This window comes from Cebidichthys violaceus, unplaced genomic scaffold (genome assembly GCF_023349555.1).
Source record: "Cebidichthys violaceus isolate CVI_PGR_0920_01 unplaced genomic scaffold, fCebVio1.0.p SCAF_93, whole genome shotgun sequence".
Lineage (NCBI taxonomy): Eukaryota > Metazoa > Chordata > Actinopteri > Perciformes > Stichaeidae > Cebidichthys > Cebidichthys violaceus.
The window spans coordinates 294,208-312,500 of record NW_027176979.1 but is presented as its reverse complement, the minus strand read 5'-3'; the positions used below and the strand labels follow the sequence as shown (position 1 = coordinate 312,500).

Below are 18,293 nucleotides of genomic sequence, written 5' to 3'. Positions count from 1 at the left end.
TTTGCACATCGAAAACAGAATTCCTGCCGGTCTAAAGAGGCTTCTCAAGTCAACGTTCATCACGTGTGACGGGAAAAGAGACGCACACCTGGAGAGTGTGTTTCTCGCTCCCTCTCTGCCGGATGACATTCCCATGAACTCCACTTCACGGCCGACGGTGACTTGAAGGCGTCGACATTTCTTTCCAGCATCGGTGTCACAAATGTTTACCATGAGCGGATCAGCAGTTGAGTAATGAAGGCTTAATGGACGGACGGCAAACAAGCTGGGAAACTGGCTCTGTGCCCTTCGGACAAAACGATATGGGCCTCATGTATGTATATATATGTGTGTGAGTGTGTGTGAGTGTGAGTGTGTGTGAGTGTGAGTGTGAGTGTGAGTGTGAGTGTGAGTGTGAGTGTGAGTGTGTGTGTGTGTGTGTGTGTGTGTGAGTGTGTGTGTGTGCCAGCTGGCAGGCCTCCCCTCTCTCCACTGGACGAGGTGTGGGAGGCTGTTGGACACATTGTGAGCAGCGACGTTGCCAAGAATGTGTCGGCTCAGGTGTGATGGGAGCGTTTTATTTATTGTCCTGAGATCTCTAGACTCCATACGTTCATAGGAGGCACACAAAAAACAAACTTTTAAGAAGCTTCACAAATCTTCCTCTTCTTCAGACTCTCAAGGATGAAGCAAAGAAAAGTCTTTTCTCTTTTACAGCCTTGTGGTGGAAGTGGATCGAGACATTGGGAGAGGTCAAACCTTGATCAGACACCTGAATAAACGTCATCGTCTGACTACACGGATGCTCAGAGCTCATTCTTTGGATATTTCCTCCTCCCTTTAGTTGTGTTTTAGCCTTCTCTGAGATCTAATCAAGGACCCGTTCATCACCACGACCGCTGGGCACAAACTCTCACTGCATTCCTGAGAAGTGCTGGTCTGCAGATGAAAAGTACATTTGCCCTTCTCCTGCCACACAGCAATAAACACAACAATGCATGGCATTTATGTTCTAGGACTAATTCACCAGTTCAGTGCATAAAATGTCAAAAAGAATACGGTGAAAAACTGCCCTTCACAAGTTCCCAGAGAGCAGCGTGAAGTTCCACTGTGAGCAGCGTTACGTCATAGTTTTCCAGAAGCTCGGTTTTCCCTGTCAACATTGACACCGACAGCTCCGTTTTAGGCATGAAACACACCGGCTTAGTGGAGACGAAGGGCGTACAAAGATGTGTTTTCAGATTTAACCAATCTTGGTGCGGATGTAATCTTGGCCACGGCTCAAGAAGTGTGAACGATCAGAACCACGGTGATTGTGATCACATGACATGAGCTTTGAGCCCCAAATCCATGAAATAAAGTTGACTGATGTGTGTGTGTGTGTGTTGTTCTAGCCCGCTGCTCTGTCTAGACACACTACAGTGTGTGTGTGTGTGTGAGAGTGAGTGAGTGAGTGAGTGAGTGAGTGAGTGAGTGAGTGAGTGAGTGAGTGAGTGAGTGAGTGAGTGTGTGTGTGTGTGTGTGTGTGTGTGTGTGTGTGTGTGTGTGTGACAGTCGGAGAGGGCGGGGGTTGTTGACGTGGAGGCGGAGCTTGGTTTGCGTCGGGCTGGGTGTTTATCATAACAACTGCTTGTGCGTTGTGTGTGTGCGTTTGAATAGTTGAATGTATAATGATCATTTTTAGTAATATAAACAGAGAGGCAGGGCCGCCTGTGTGTGTGTGTGTGTGTGTGTGTGTGTGTGGATGCAAATGTTGTGGTCCCAGCTGTTTCCTGCGGGCCAGAGGGCAAAGTGAGGCAGACGCAGTCCTCACTACAAGTCTGTGTGTGTGTGTGTGTGTGTGTGTGTGTGTGTGTGTGTGTGTGTGTGTGTGTGGGGGTCAAGCCCACGGTCATGAACGAGTGTGTCATGTATTGGGGGGGGGTTGCCGTCTATAGAGTCTCTTGTCTAGACTCAGGACCGGACCAGCTGACTGAGGGACGTCTCATGATTTAAGAGTGCACGTTTATTAAAACGTGTGTGTGTGTGTGTGTGTGTGTGTGTGTGTGTGTGTCAGGAACGTGCCAGCGTTACTCTCGGGACTCCAGCTCATCTGCACATTCAAAGAAAATCATATTCTCTGCCACAATATGCAGCTACATTAATAAGTAGGGGATGGACAAACATCAGTAGGGAACACTTTAACACTGTGTTTATTATAACAGATGAATAAGATCAGTCAGTCAGTAAAACCTCATCAAAGAATCACTCACTCACTGCACCAGGTATGTCATCATACGGTAGTTTAGTAGTCCACACCAGCACCAGTAGAAATACACCATTCTCAACATCCAATTCACTACCAGAAAGACAACCATCACTCTGCAACGTTGTTATCAAGTGAAACATCTATTTCATGTGAAAACATCTCTATACATTTTACAAGATTACATTTCAACACATCATGATAAAGATAAAGTTAGTTAAATACTTTCTCTTTGCCAGATGCTCATTTTTACTGAATAGGGCTTGAACGCATCATAATAAACCTTTATGTTTTATCAATGTAATCAATAAACAGTGAGTTTGAAACATGTTGGTCACCTTAGCATAGCAGAATAATTCCCAAAAAAAAAAAAAAATCACACTTCAGAATTCAGCCCCCCCCCCGACCTGACCCCTGACCTTTGCCCTCCCAGACACCCAGACGGCCTCACTTCCCCCCCTCTCGCTGCAGATGCACGGCAGCGTTGGTTTCATATGCAAACTAACAGCCGCATAAACACAACAAGCATTTGCATACATACATCTGAATATGTAAATCAGTCACCGCGTCATTAATGTGGCTCCCGCTGAGCTTCTCTTATCTCGTCATACAGGATGTGGTCATCAGGCCGGCATACAAACATTAAAATATATATATATGTGTGTGTTTTTAAAGGGAGCATATTATCAAAAATCACTCTGCTGCTTCAACATTAGAATCAGTTAATTAAACAACAGATGGTCCTTCAAGCAGCTACAAAGAGTAAAACAGCGCAGGTCCTAACTGCAGCTCAAGCAGACGACCTCGTCCCGTCAGAGACGAGCTCACTGCAGCTCACTGACGTCTGCACTAACTCATTTCCGACTACAGACATTTTGTTATTAGGAAGCCAACTGGCAGCTGACCGCGGCTCGGTTCACGGTCACTTCCTTCAACGCTCGGAGCTCTGCGATTGGCAGCTGACTAAAGGAACCTTTTGGGCCCAACGATGACAAACGCAACTCGAAGGAAAAGAGTATTTCAGTCCCACAGACGCAGGTAGAGTCAAGGTTCACTGAAGCTGAAAACAGCTGACACGTTTGCTCGAAAAATAGCTCAAAGTGAAATAAATAAATCTATTATCAGAATGGTTCTAGATGAAAGAATTGATTGTTTCAATTGTAATTAAAATGCATCAATAATAGTGCGGCTTCTTCCAGGTGAAGACATTAAAGTATAACTGCAACGATCTATTCCTCATCATCCGGTGACAGTAAGCACTTACAGGGTCGACTAGATGTTCACGTTCCCCTGGGCCAGACTAATTAATGAGAGACCAGATGTAAATAGAGCACTATTGAAGTATTTAAAAGAACCAGACACAGACCAATTCATGAAAAAACAAGAGAGGATCTCTTCCACGATGTCACATGACACTCACACAGCCGTTGTCTTTATTTATAGCGCAGCCTCTCGGTCTATAAGACGTCTCTGTGTGGATTTATTCACGCTGCGAGACAGACGTACCGGGCCGGCTCACTTCAGACTAATTAATGGGTCCAACAGACTACGAGGGCCTCGGCTGAACGCTGTCTTGTATGCAGATTATATGCAGAGAGCACAGACACACACACACACACACACACACACACACACACACACACACACACAACCCCCAGAGTGACGATGACCTCAACCCGTAGACGCACACACTGCTGCATGCATCTACATATATGCATATACCAGCAAGATGACTGCTTCTTTCTGGTTCCTGTGTGTGTGTGTGTGTGTGTGTGTGTGTGTGTGTGTGTGTGTGTGTGTGTGTGTGTGTGTTGTTATTGGTGTCTAGACCAAGAAACAATGAACAGCTGAGAGGCTGAATGTAGGAAGAAGGATGTGAGCAAGGAAGGGAGGAGATCAGCAAGGAAGCTTAAGAAGGTGGTAGAAAGACATTAGAGACAGTAGAAACTGCTGCAAAGAGGAAGGGCTTGTTCTGCATTCCCATTTAAAATGTCTCTTTTAATATGTTCACTGTTCATGAACACAGAAAGACGGAACTTTGTTTCTGAGGAATCTGGTGTTGTCAGTTGTCAGTTTGGCATTGTTTGGCGGTTCTTAATACTACAATACCCATGAGCCTACGAAACAAAGCACGCCACCACAGTCGCTGAATGAATTCAAAGTTGACCTGATTTTAAAGCTGCGGTGAGAAACTGTCATTCAGTGCTGATTTTGGCGGCCCTTGTGGACAAAAGCGGTAGTGTTTTAGAAAACCTCTCATTGCACTGCAGCAGCGTCTGTTAGCAGCTCACATCGAGGCATCAGTATTAAACTACCGACGTGCTCTTGAGCAACTGCACCGCTGAGACCGTGGCTGGCCGTACTGCGTCACGTATGAAACCGGCAAACTGAAACAGAAGACGGCTGAGCGGATGAATAACATCTGAGACAGAGACTGTGTGTTCATGTGACTCGAGGATTAAAGCTGAAGATTGTGTCTCCGGGACGACGCCGGCTGTCAATCAAAGAACAAACAAGGAAACACAAAAGGCCGAGTTTGATCCACACGGGCTTTTTGTAAACACACATTTTATCCTCCGCTCTTCTTACCGCAAGAAAAGCCAAATGTAGAACAGAATTCATTTACTTTTTTAAATCATTTTTTACAAATCCTCAACTGACTATCACAACATCACACACAGAAATACACAGAGACAGGAAATGAATAGACAAACTAACACTAACACTCGTGTGCACGCACACACACACGCACACACACACACACACACACACACACACACACACACACACACACAGTAGTGAGGCAGCCAGACACACAGAGGTTTACATAATACGTCTAGGAGGACCGCCAGAACCGGCTCAATCATTTAATTTCCATGATTCACTGAGAGAGAGAGAGAGAGAAATAAAGAAGAGCAATCAATGAGGCCTAGAAGACAGAGGCAGGAAGCACACTGCTGGCCCTGTTGAGGAACATCAGAGAAGTGAACTCTGGTTCCGCTGCTTGCTGGTGGATTAGTTGAAACGTCGGTGATGGAATGTAAATGTTCTTATCTGTAGTTAATAGCAATGTTGAGCTACTTTACTTCTGCTCCGCTGCATTCCAGAGGCAGATTACAGATTAATACAAACATATAAATGAAGTTGTACTATCATAGATTAAAGTACCCAGCAGTAGATATTACCTTCACCATCGACAACATTAAAGAGTAATGAACACATTCAATACAGTACATTATTCTGAGACGGGTCATTTTGTATAATCGGTGCTTTTGCTTTCTGTACTTTAAGTACATTTCGAGTCCCCCAAAATACAGTTAATGCAGAACAGCGTGAAAAATAAGAGTTTTATAGACGATCGTTAATAAAAAGATGCATTCGAGAGCAGCGTTAATGCTTCCCGGTCGCCGAGTCATTATGAACGACATCGACACCAACATAAAATCGACAACACCGGTGCTGACAGCTGACACACTGAGGCTCCATTCAGATCCATTGTTATGTTATTATTATTATTATTATTATTATTATTATTATTATTATTATTATTATTATAGGTTCATGCTCTGTTCATTAAAAGTGATAACTATAACGTTGTCGTGATGTGTTCAAATGGCATCTTGTAAAATGTAGTTTTTGCAAAGAGAACTTGAATAAATACAGAAATATGAAGCAGATATTAGAGAGGAAGTTATGACCTACTTCATAACACCATAGCTCTGAGCAGCTCATATTCAAACCGCTAATGTCAAGACTCTTTTCCTAATCGTTTGAATTATGTGTTTTTATGTAAATAACTACTGTGTTCATACATCGACATCAGAGCGGATCAAATACATTTTTGGGACGGTGGTGAAAAACAGAAACAGTCTGGAGCCAAAAACCATCTGTATCATCAATAATCGATCACCATCAGCAGCACAAACAAACCTCTAGACGTTCTGTTTGCTCCCTTTATTTCCTGCTGATCCGGTCCGTGACTCAGAACCAGGACTCTGTTGATCACTGATACTCGTCTATCAATAGATCCCAAACGTTATACCAAAATAAACTGACAATACCGACAAAGAAACAGCAGTAAGAAAACTAAACTTCCATCAGTGTGTGCCTGAATTGATGCGTCTTCTCAACTCTCTGGGCTTCTTTCCCTTGTTGTGTCACCTTGACAGCGCATTCAAATGGGGTAAAAGTTGCTCGTTCTGGTGAGCGATCAAAGACAAAAAGTTGCACGCAGGTTGCCTCGGGACGTAGCGCTGCACCGCGGATATACGCCGTCAAAAGTGGAACCGTGTACGAAACAGAAGGAAGCTGTCCTTGTTTCTGCCACTGTTTAGTAAACATCATCTCTGTGTCACATGAGAGCTGCAGCTTGAACAGGAAGTGTGATGTTTGTGACACATGACGGTGACAGAATGACACATGACGGCATCACAGAGCCACATCTCAGACCTAACGGGGACTTCTTCTTCTTCTTCAAGCTAAAAATAAAGTCCACATGGTCGAGTGTTGGTGCTTTGAAACACACTGGCCCTATTTAACATGAACTAGAAGTGACTGATGTGGTCTCTGACAGAAAGAATACTGTGAGGACATCAGCGGTGTTAGCTAGAAATGCCTAATATGTTCAGAAAATGACCTCAAAATTCACGTCACTTCATCACAATCACCAAATGTCTCATGCAATCTTGCGTCACATGACCAAAGGCCTCAGTGGCTCCTCTCTGTAAGCTTTAATCTACTTTTAATATCTTTTACTGCTCTCTTCATTTTCAGGTGGCATCAACAAGCTGTCAACAAAAAACGACAATCTCAACTGACCATTCCCTAAGCTCCGCCCAGTTTCTCCCATCCAGCTAACACGGAGCCCACACTGTCACTAACTGCACTCACTGAATACATATGATCTCTTTTTTGGATAAAACAAAAAGACAATTTCAGAGCGAGAAGCAGACAGAAAGGTCTAAAATATGCATTAGAAGTATGTTCTGTCAGAAACAGGTTAAGAAGCTAACGATAGAAGCTAAAGATAGAAGCTAAAGATAGAAGCTAAAGATGGAAGCTAAAGATAGAAGCTAAAGATAGAAGCTAAAGATGGAAGCTAAAGATGGAAGCTAACGCTACAGCTCACAGTGTGAACGTGAACCACCACTTCACCTGGAGATCCAGACAGAAGACGATGACATAAAGGAACAACAGTGTTCCTGTAAAGCTGTGTAGGTCTATATTCAGCATGTGTAGACATTCAGTATACCTACAGCAGCGCTAGCGTAGCATAGACGTGCTAACGCCAGTTAATGATGCTAACGTACTCTGCTAATATTAGCTCCACAGGTTTTTAGGTAGAAACGTAACGTTTTGAACGTGTCACGATCACACAACGTTGAACCACGGCGAGCTCCAAACCCACTCAACCAACCGGAAGACACATTCAGGTTCCGTGTCTTGCTCATGGGCACAGAAGTTGTTGCAGGAATCAAACACAGGAGTGTGTGCCAACCAGGAGAAGAAGAAAAAGCCCAGTCACAGCGTGTCCTCTCCCCCCCGTCCACTTCAGGAACACTCTGACTCTTTTCCTCGAATTCAATTATCAAAATAAATACTGCTACCCTCCAGCTGAACTCACACACTCACACACACACACACACACACACACACACACACACACACACACACACACACACTCAGACAACATTTATGTTGGCTACAGAGACCGACTGCGGAGGTGTCGGTGACTGCCAGACATGTAGCAACAAATGTACAGAGAAACCAAGCTGCTGGTAGGAAATGATTCTTATGAACTGATGACTTCACCGCGCGCACACACACACACACACACACACACACACACACGGCTGGCCCGTGAGTAATGCTGATGTCATGTGCTTTGACTAGCAATGTCTGCCGCTCAGAACAGATGTTTCTTTGCATATGTGTGTTGCTCTTTAATGTCAGAGAGTGTAACAGGTACAGTATATGAAAGCCTGCAATTACAGCGTCACAGAACCAGGTGGGGGGGGGGGGGGGGGGGGGGGGGGGGGGGGGGGACTGTGACTCTGCAGCAGTTCTACCGTCACATGGCCTCCTTGTACGCTTCGTGCAGAAATGTAACGCGATGCAGCGACGGTGTTCCTTTGTGGCGTAGCGTGCTAGAAGTATTTAAATGTTTTTAATCCAGAAGGGACGGCATTTTAATTTGAGCTGCCTGTTCGTACTAACATTAAAATATAACAGCCTCCTTATCCCCCATTCTATTTTATTTTTATTATTATTATTTTTTATTTTATTTTATTTATTTATTTATTTTATTTTATTTTGTTTTGTTTTATTTTATTTTATTTCATTTTTTCTCTTTGTCAAGGACGTGTTTATGTCGAGACAACATTCCAATAAATGATTTGTTGTTTAATTTGACCAGATTTGTATATTTGATTTCCTGATTTGTTCTGTTTCGTTGTTTAACAATCAAACACACAACAGATCGAGTGAGCTCACCTTTTCCTCAACCAGGACTCGTTGTGCTGCTATTGTGTTGTAGCTACGTGCTACATGTGTAGCTATAGCTAGCTATTGTTACAGCTTTGTTTCTTCATGTTTGTTGTTAACTTGATATCAGGTGTCTGTTATCCCTGATATGTATCTATTTTAACATATTCTGGAGTAAAGGGAAACCCTGGCGTGTCTGGTGGTCCTTTGATCACCACATCTCAAGTGTACGACGTGGATTATCTTGTGTTGTACTTTTCCTCCACCGCGTCTTTCATCTTCCCCGTCACACTCCACTGCATAACGTCATAACCTCATAACGTCATAACCTCATAACCTCATAACGTCATAACCTCATAACCTCATAACCTCATAACGTCATAACGTCATAACGTCATAACCTCATAACCTCATAACCTCATAACGTCATAACGTCATAACCTCATAACCTCATAACGTCATAACCTCATAACCTCATAACGTCATAACGTCATAACCTCATAACGTCATAACGTCATAACCTCATAACGTCATAACGTCATAACCTCATAACGTCATAACCTCATAACGTCATAACCTCATAACCTCGTAACCTCATAACGTCATAACCTCATAACGTCATAACCTCATAACCTCATAACCTCATAACGTCATAACCTCATAACGTCATAACCTCATAACCTCATAACCTCATAACGTCCCGTACGGCTGGACCGATGCCTGAAACGTAATCTTGCTTTTACTCATAAACACGCCAAAGCATCCTTAGCCTCGGCCTCACAACCCGGGTTTCTGTCTCGATCTTCACTCTGTGTTTCCTGCTTATGTTGCCGACATCTTGTTCCTTTCTTTCTGAAGTTTAGACGGATTTCTTTTTTCCCTTCCTCTCCCTCTCTCCTGCTTTGGTTCGTCCGTTTCCCTCCGTCTGTCTTCCAGACTAAACATCGTGTCTGCTCTCAGACAGAGGACTGTGTGTGTGTGTGTGTGTGTGTGTGTGTGTATGTGTGTGTGTGTGTGTGTGTGTGTGCGTGCGTGCGTGCGTGCGTGCGTGCGTGCGTGCGTGTGTGTGTGTGTGCATTCTTATCTTGTATTTCTGTCACATTTCTCTGCATTTCACTGAACGATCGCTATCACTGCTGCTGCACCGTTAACGGTCCACCTGTTTACGTTGAAGCGGACTTACTGAAGGCTTCATCTTCAGATGTCATGTGGAGTGGAGCTGCGTGGTGAAGTGACTGATGACACCGGCATGAACCCTTCACACACGATCAGTGGAACGCATTACTCACCGTCGTGTTCTCAGTGATCTTTGCTTCCAAATCTAAAACTGGAAAATCATAATAAGTCTGTCAAAACATCTCCACGACCGTCCAAGAAAATCAGCTTCTAAATGAATCTCAAAAGAACGTTGAGTCACGCTTCTTGTTCACGTCTGTAACTAATTGTTCTTCACGAGGGATTTTGGAGAGAGAGCTACAGTCACGACATCATGGTGACTGTAGCTCTCTTTAAGTGACGTCCATCCGACCACAGCGGAGGTGAACTCTGCACGCTGACCCGTCGTCAGTCCAGAGACCTGAACTCACACCAAGCAGGCTGAGCGCTTATTCCATTACAAACAATGACATTAATGATATCTGCATCGCTTGTTGGATTCATTGATGAATTGCTAGATACATAATTTGACATTTGATGCACCATTTTGTGACACTTTCAGTTTAGTCCGTTAATGATCAGCGGGACAGAAAATTAATCTGTGACTGTTATGATCAGTCTGACGCTGTCTGAGTCAGCCCTGCTGGACCCACACACACACACACACACACACACACAGCTTTCATCTATGACCTTTCAGCATGAGGACTGTCCCCAGTGGGAGTGGAACCCCTGACCCACGAATACGTTAGTGCCTTAATTTACCCCCCCCCCCCAAAAAAAACACACACACTCATATATAAACATACTGAACACACACACACACACACACACACATATAAACACAGGGATTTCCCGGATACGACCACACACATGACCACGCACGCGCGCGCGTACACACACGGGTACACGCGCGCGCGCAGGCAGACGGCTAGACGTCTGGCTTTGCTTTGCTCTGATGACGAAGCGGCGACAAAAACTTCCAACCCCCCCCCGAACCAACCCACCCAGCTCTGCGGCAACTTCCTGCTACTTTAGTACATTTAACGGCTGTATTTTGTATTTTGTATCTTTTTAACCGTTAAAAACCACCGAAAGAACCGTTTTTATGTTCTTCTTTTTTCTTAAATGAAGCACGATAAACGTTGAGATCAAAAGCAGACAAAAAAAGAACCGTTAACAGTCTGTCTGTCAAACTTCAGCTTTCACAGCGAGCAACACTGCTTTCATATATAAAACATAAAAATGACGTTTATCAAAGACAAACAGCAGGTTTATTCATTCCGGAAGAGATGGGACGCTTCTGCGGTTTTTGGTCCAAGTTCAAAATGAAAGCCTTATGAATCAGAACTTAAAACACAATAACTGACATGTACTATATTCAGAACGACCAGGGAGTTTCGGTGAAACACAACCCAGCATCACATGACCACTATCACTCCATAAAGACTATGAAATGTACTCCGTTCTGTGGATAACGTTACTTGGGAGAAGGTGTGACTTAAACCCGAGCCGTTGATTTATCGTCACACACCGGGTGTGGAGTGTCCACCGTCCCGGTCGTTTCTTGAACGTAGCAGCAGACAGAAGTCGGTGATTTAGAACATTTACAGAGAAAATGAAGGCGTAAGTTACTTACTGATCTCCATGCTCTGGAGGGACGTGAAGCGCTTGCAGTTACAAGTACAGGAGACATTGGCGGAGGTGGAGTTTAAAACACCCATCAAGTTCAACATTTAAAGGCTCCTGAAGCAGACATGAATACTCCAGACGAGGGGGGGTAAAGGTTGGAGATTAGAGAAAGCGATCGGAAGAAGGAGAGGAGTCCAACAAAAAACGCACGAACGCACCAAACTCCCCCCAAAAAATCCTCCCTTTTTCGCTTTTCTCTCCAGCCTCCTCTCCTTCCCCTCCGATCCGTCCGTCCTCCTCCTGTCTCGGTTCTCTCCTCCTCCTCCTCCTCCTCCTCTTCCTCCGAAATATATCTATCTATCGGCGGACCGTTGAAGTGTGTCGGTACAGCCCTTAAATGGAGCTTGAACGTTAACGCTAACTAGTTTAGATGTCTCGGTTTCGTCCGTTAGAATTCAGGGTTCAATGGTTCCGTGTTTTCAGCCGAGTAACCGGCGACTAAACTGCTAACGGACGTCTGTCTGCTTCTCTCTCTCTGTCTCCCTCACCCCCTTCTCGCTCTCTCTTTCTCGCTGTCTCAGGGGATTTCTCAGTGACTCTCTCTCTCTCTCTCTCTCTCTCTCTCTCTCTCTCTCTCTCTGTCTGTCTCTGTCTCTCTCTCTCTGTCTGTCTGTCTCTCTCTCTCTCTCTCTCTCTCTCTCTCTCTCTCTCTCTCTCTCTGTGACACTGTCTGTCTGTCTCTCTCTCTCTCTGTCTCTCTCTCTCTCTCTCTCTCTCTCTCTGTGACACTGTCTGTCTGTCTCTGTCTCTCTCTCTGTCTCTCTCTGTCTCTCTCTCTCTGTTGGTGACACTGTCTGTCTGTCTCTGTCTCTCTCTCAGTCTCTCTCTCTGTCTCTCTCTCTCTGTTGGTGACACTGTCTCTCTGTCTGTCTCTCTCTCTCTCTCTCTCTGTTGGTGACACTGTCTGTCTGTCTCTCTCTCTGTCTGTCTGTCTCTCTCTCTTTCTCTGTCTGTCTCTCATATCCAATTTTCACTAGCTCTTTTTGTTTGGCACATCACCAGAGTCCTGCTAAACCACACAGACAGGAGGAAACAGCAGATAAAAGGAAAACCACGATGAAGTCAAGTCACTTTTATTTAGTATAGGCCTACTATTATAACAATCTGTAAAAACTAGACCCTGACCATGAAAATTCCCTTATGGCAAGATAACAAATATTTTACAGTTTTGTATGTATACATTCAGGAAAGTGCATTCTTTTAATCTACAGTTATGAATATGATGCTGCTCTTGGATAAGTAAAATGTGCACAACAATGACTAATATGCTTTTGACGTATTACTTCAGTTGTGCTCTCGAAATGAACAAAACATAATGTTAAACAGTCAAGATTTTAAACATGCATTTATGATGCATCATTTTGTCAAAAACATAAATCTCACTGCAGCTCACGGTCTACTTGCCAGCCTTTTTCCAGAGCTTTCAACCGAACCCAAAGAGCATCCTTAAAGAGATCAACATGGGTTCAAGCTCCATGTGACAGTGCAGTGGACACACTTGGTATTGCAACTTCCCGGGATTATCGCACCGTGACCGTTGCCCAAAAATCATCAATCACTACACAAATCATTGGAAAAGGAGTGGCTGTTAAAGGGTCAATACATCTAGCGTGAAAATCTGACTGTCACAAACCCCCTAAATGCCATTTATTATTATTATAATTGAATCCATTCACGTGTGCTTCCAAAAGGAAGTCAACAAATATGCTCTCTGTTCTCGACACCTATAGTCCCGCCCTACTGTGCTGTGATTGGCTAGTACCACTGTGCTGTGATTGGACAGATCTCGTTGCCTCCACTGTTTGGCTCATTTTCTGTAACCAGTGTAGCATGAAATCATGATGGAGTTAGGAAGCTAGCTAGCTAACTAGCCAGCCGCTAAATGAGGGAATTTAGCAACTTCATTCACGCTAAATACTCTTGTCCATGCTGTAGTTGTAGGAAAGATAATCTGCCAATCACAGCACACTAGTACTAGCCAACCACAGCGCAGTAGGGCGGGACTAGGCAGATCACTTTTAGGGGCGAAAAAATAACACTTTTCAACATCAAAACTGTGTTGACCAGGCAAAATATACATTATGAGTATGTATAACAACATCATTTTAACTCTGTGTACACTTACTAGCTCTTTGTCAGCAGCATCTCATGGTCTTCATCGACAAACACCTTTTAATTTAATTAAATTTATAGATTATTAAGAGTTAGCAAGAAATCCTTACTTTTGTACCAAAAGGATTACAACACCAATTCAACACTCTGCAGCAGCCTCACAATGGAAACTTTCCACTGGAGGCTTGTTGCTTCATTCACCCTTATTTTGTGGCCGTCGCTGATAAAAGGCCCAAATATGGGTGGAATGAACTTCAGTATAGCTTCAAGTCTTGGGACAAAACTCAAAACACAGCATATTTTATATTGTTAATATGTTGCCAAAATATAACTCACCGCCAATGTACGTCCACTAAAAGTGCTTGTTTTTGACGCTGACAGGCTCAGATTGTTATTATAAGTGTCAGAGAATATTATGGAAAGAACCCTACAGAGAAATGCAACTTATTCTTTACCTTTCTGTTTTTTTATTGTGTGATTATTATCTGAAAATGTTCAATGTCATGGCTGACTATTTAGCTGATTTCAACTATTGACGCAACGAGAGATTTCAGAATGAGACTTCTGACAGACCGGATCAAGAGAAAGGTGAATAAAAACGTTGACAGCGACAGAAACAAACGCTTTCAGTGAACCTACATTGACGGTAAGGAGTTGCTCTGAGCGATTACATTGCAAGCGGCTGCCGTCTGCAGCTTTCTCCTTCAATACTGGACCAATTTAAAAAAATTGTTGTCCAGGTTACAAAATATCAAAGTTACTCTTTGGTCGAACATTTTTACAACAGTGTATTCAGATATAGAACTTTCAAAATATGTATAAACACAGAAGTGCTATAAAAGCTGACTCCAAATATTGCATTTTAAGGTTGTGTGTGTGTGTGTGTGTGTGTGTGTGTGTGTGTGTGTGTGTGTGTGTGTGTGTGTGTGTGTGCTCTCGTCTAAGTGTGTGTGCAGGGGATCGAAAGAGCCAGACGCCATTACGTCACCTCCATGATTGACAGGCCCCAGGGACCAATGGGGCGAGACTGTAACAGCATGTCTCATCTGAGTCAACTTTCTAATTAGGTCTGCTTGAGTTTATAGTGGCATGCTAAAGTGGTTTTACTGCCCAGCTGGACTCACCAAAGCCCTAATCTTGTAGAGAGAGGAATCCAGTGTGTACAGAAAATAAAACATTAAAAAAAAGACTTTTGCAACTAAAGTGTGACCGTCTGTTTTCCATCTATTTATGCCATGTTATTCACTCCTGCAGTTTTCGAACTGAAACTTTTGTTGGTAGATGTAATTGTGACTAACTTATTAAAGGGTTCCTTCAAAGAAATTACAAAATAATATCAGTTTTCAGTATTTTGTACCTAAAAAAAACAGGGCACTGTTTCTAGTGTTTCTTCCAAAATTTTGGAAGAAACATGAAGAAAAATGCTTGAAAATGACATATAAACATAATATTATTGTCTTCATTTACCACCAAGAAGTCTCAGAACTTGAGTCTTTGACCGTTTATTTCAGTGTTGCATGAATTCAAATTGAATTGTCCAATAGAATCACACAGGCAGACGTATTCAGCCTATGAACACCGACCTGCATTGACTACTGGTTCAAACAGAATGGAAGAGTCACACCTTTCAGACAAACTTAGAAAACAAGAAGATATAATAGAAAATCACATCCACCTATCAGCCTGATTACCATTCACTTTACTATGATTGCAGGGTAGCAGTGTATCCACCTGAAAAATAAAATGCAAAGTGTAACACAGTGTGTTGTGTGGTGCCCTCTGCTGCCCCCTGCTGGTCTCCAGCAGCACTGACACGAGTGTCACCATCAGGTCTGAGCAAAGAGGGTGGACAAAATAATAGTTCCTCTTCTTCTGCTGGTGCTGGACCATCTGAAGAGAGATACTGGATCATCCTTCAAGAGACCAACGTAGAACATCCTGTCTCAAACTATATATGATGTTCACCATCCCAGTTTAGCTTGTCATCATGCTAACATTAGCTAATTAGCAAAACAAATGAAAGTCTGTACAAAACTTTGTGCCAGTAGATGTTGGAATGTTTCACAGAATAAGTGACAAGTTTGAGTTCAGGAGTCAAAATAATAATTTGGAATAATTGCTAAATAGACACTTAATTCCATGACAATCCCTTAAAAGAGAGCACCAATAGCTTAATCACCACATTGATTGATTCAGCAGAAGGACCAGTTAAGGTAATTTAAACACGCCTACATGTGGATGAGTTTGAAACCAGCTGTGACTAATGATGAACCATTGCTCATGCTCCCATTTAACCCAAAGTTAATTGAACCTAAAGTAAATTAGTGGAGCTGCAGGGAAATCATATCAATCAGTCTTTGTGTTTGAGACAGGTGCTATATGTCGGCATGTAGAATACTAGCATGCTAAAATTAGCAGAAGGAATTAGCATCGACTGATTCAAACAAAGGCACAGAAACATGTTTTTACAAACATTGACACATATTTCCATGTTAATGGTTGTTACTGAGCTTAGGAAAGCTCTTCAATAGTAGCAAGCAAAAAGAAAGTCTCAAGGCAATTCTTATGTCTTATTTTGAAAAGCTGATCATTCATTCATGCTGTAATAGTTACTTCAGTCATATGCTTTTTGGGGATTTATACAGCAATAAATAAACACATTTATTAGGGTGGCCAAAGTATTTTTATGAAATGTTTTTAAATTAAATGAGTTAAATACAACGTAAGTAGAACAAAGTCCTGACGGCTAACTAACAACAGGGCAACTGTAACTTTCCTATCCCTCTTTGACATATGTTCACTGTTATTTTGGTGCACTTTGGTGCGTCGATGTAAAACAAGCTGGCTCCGGGAGTTCAGCACGTATTATTTGTTTAAGGCCTACATTCTTTTTTTTTATGTAGTAAAAGCCAAACGGACTGAGCTCCTCTGTTTGTCTGCGTTGCCTTGGCAGAGGCAGCAGGCTGAGACTGATAGTCGATCTGGCAGTGAGTCAGTTTACCGTCGAAAAAAGGCTGAGTCACCAGAACGGACAACCAGGTGCGGTCATTCATTGTCTCTGTCTCTTTCTTTCTCTCGTTATCGCAGCCTGTCTTTGAAGAATGAAGCGGGTGAATCACCGGGTCCTGGACTTGCTGTCTCTCTTTGGGAATGAGTGTATCCATTTATCATTGTCTTTTTTCGGTGCCCAGACTGAAAATGGCGTTGGTCTTAAAAGAAGGGGCTGTGCTGGGTGGGGTGGGTTGGTGGGGGGAGGGGGGAGGGGGGGTGTTTTCTGGAAGCAGTGGGAAGATGAAATAGAATCCAGGAAGACCAGTTTGAGTAATAGATCCCGGAGTTTGGAGGCTTATCAGACGCCACACAGCTGTTTCTAGCACCATGACACAGGATTTTACAACACATATATCACCTTGATGATTGTGAGATAAGCAGCAGAACTATCGAGTTCACGCTACAAAGTCGTCTACCAGGAAGGTGCGCTCGTATTTGATTGCAAACTCATAAAGTAATAAGTTGTCTTCTAAATAAGTTTTTGGAAGAAAACTTTACCGTCAAGCTTTCAGAATTGCGTTACAATGGAGACCACACTGTCACTAACTCGCTGAACAAACAATATCTAATAGTGTCACGAGAGAAGCAGACAGAACTGTATATGACGACGGTATATAAGAATAAGAAGTGACCGTTACGTCACCTATTGCTATGTGGACTGACGTTTTGGAGCCTTGAGTTGGCCACCTTAAACCACAATTGATAGAAAAGGTGCAGCTACGTACAACCGACTTTTTAAGGCGACCAAAATGGTTACAATGAACTTTCCTGAACTGACACACTGTGAAAGGGTTAAAGTTGTAAGCTGAAAACTCCAAGACCGGACAACGCCGTGGTAGTGACCTGTCAATCACTGTGTAGCCCCGCCCCTAAATCATCCCATGCTTTATGGTCTGTTTGACTCTAAATGAACATCATGCTGTATTGAAGAAGACTTGAAACTAGAGATTGAGACCATAATCTCATGTTTACAATGTTTACTGAGGGAATAAATCAAGAAAGAAGTACAATCATTTTTAATACAGCATGATGGTAATTTACATCACATTACAGTCATTTATCAGACGCTTTTATCCAAAGCGACTTACAATTCAGTATCTATCTACACACCATAGACATGTTAGGGTTAAGGGTCTTGCTCAAGGACACATTGACACTAACAGGGCAGGAGCCCAGGATTGAACCACCGACCTTCTGATCGAAAGGCGGCCCTCCTCTCCACTTATCCACAGTCACCACATAATTATTAAATTATAATCCATTTAGAGTCAAATAGATCATAAAGAGGAGTATGCTTTAGTGCGGGGCTTTCTGTGATTGACAGTTCGCTGCCAAGAGCCGTATACAGTGTCTCTACATCCCACCACATTCCAAATATGGAACTCGAGGCTTCAAAACGGCATTCCACAAACCAATGGGTGACGTCACGATGACTGCGTCCACTTTTCACATACGGTCTGTGCATATTACATACATATTTCCCTCACATTTTCCATATCGTTTTTGTTAGTTGAAAGTTCCGTTGGAGCGCTCTTACCTCCTCTTCTTTGGCGATGGTTTAATGGCACTCGACTGC

At 43.1% G+C, this 18,293-nt stretch overlaps 1 protein-coding gene across 1 annotated transcript in view; it reads right to left on the bottom strand.

Annotated features, from left to right (window-relative positions):
- pmepa1 (prostate transmembrane protein, androgen induced 1) overlaps positions 1 to 12,127 on the bottom strand; it is a 34,079-nt gene extending 21,952 nt beyond the window's left edge. Inside the window, exon 1 of the mRNA XM_068704479.1 lies at positions 11,502 to 12,127. Within this exon, the coding sequence (XP_068560580.1) occupies positions 11,502 to 11,598 (97 nt within the window). The 5' untranslated portion in view covers positions 11,599 to 12,127. The remainder of the gene's footprint in view (positions 1 to 11,501) is intronic.
- Positions 12,128 to 18,293: the final 6,166 nt, after the last annotated feature.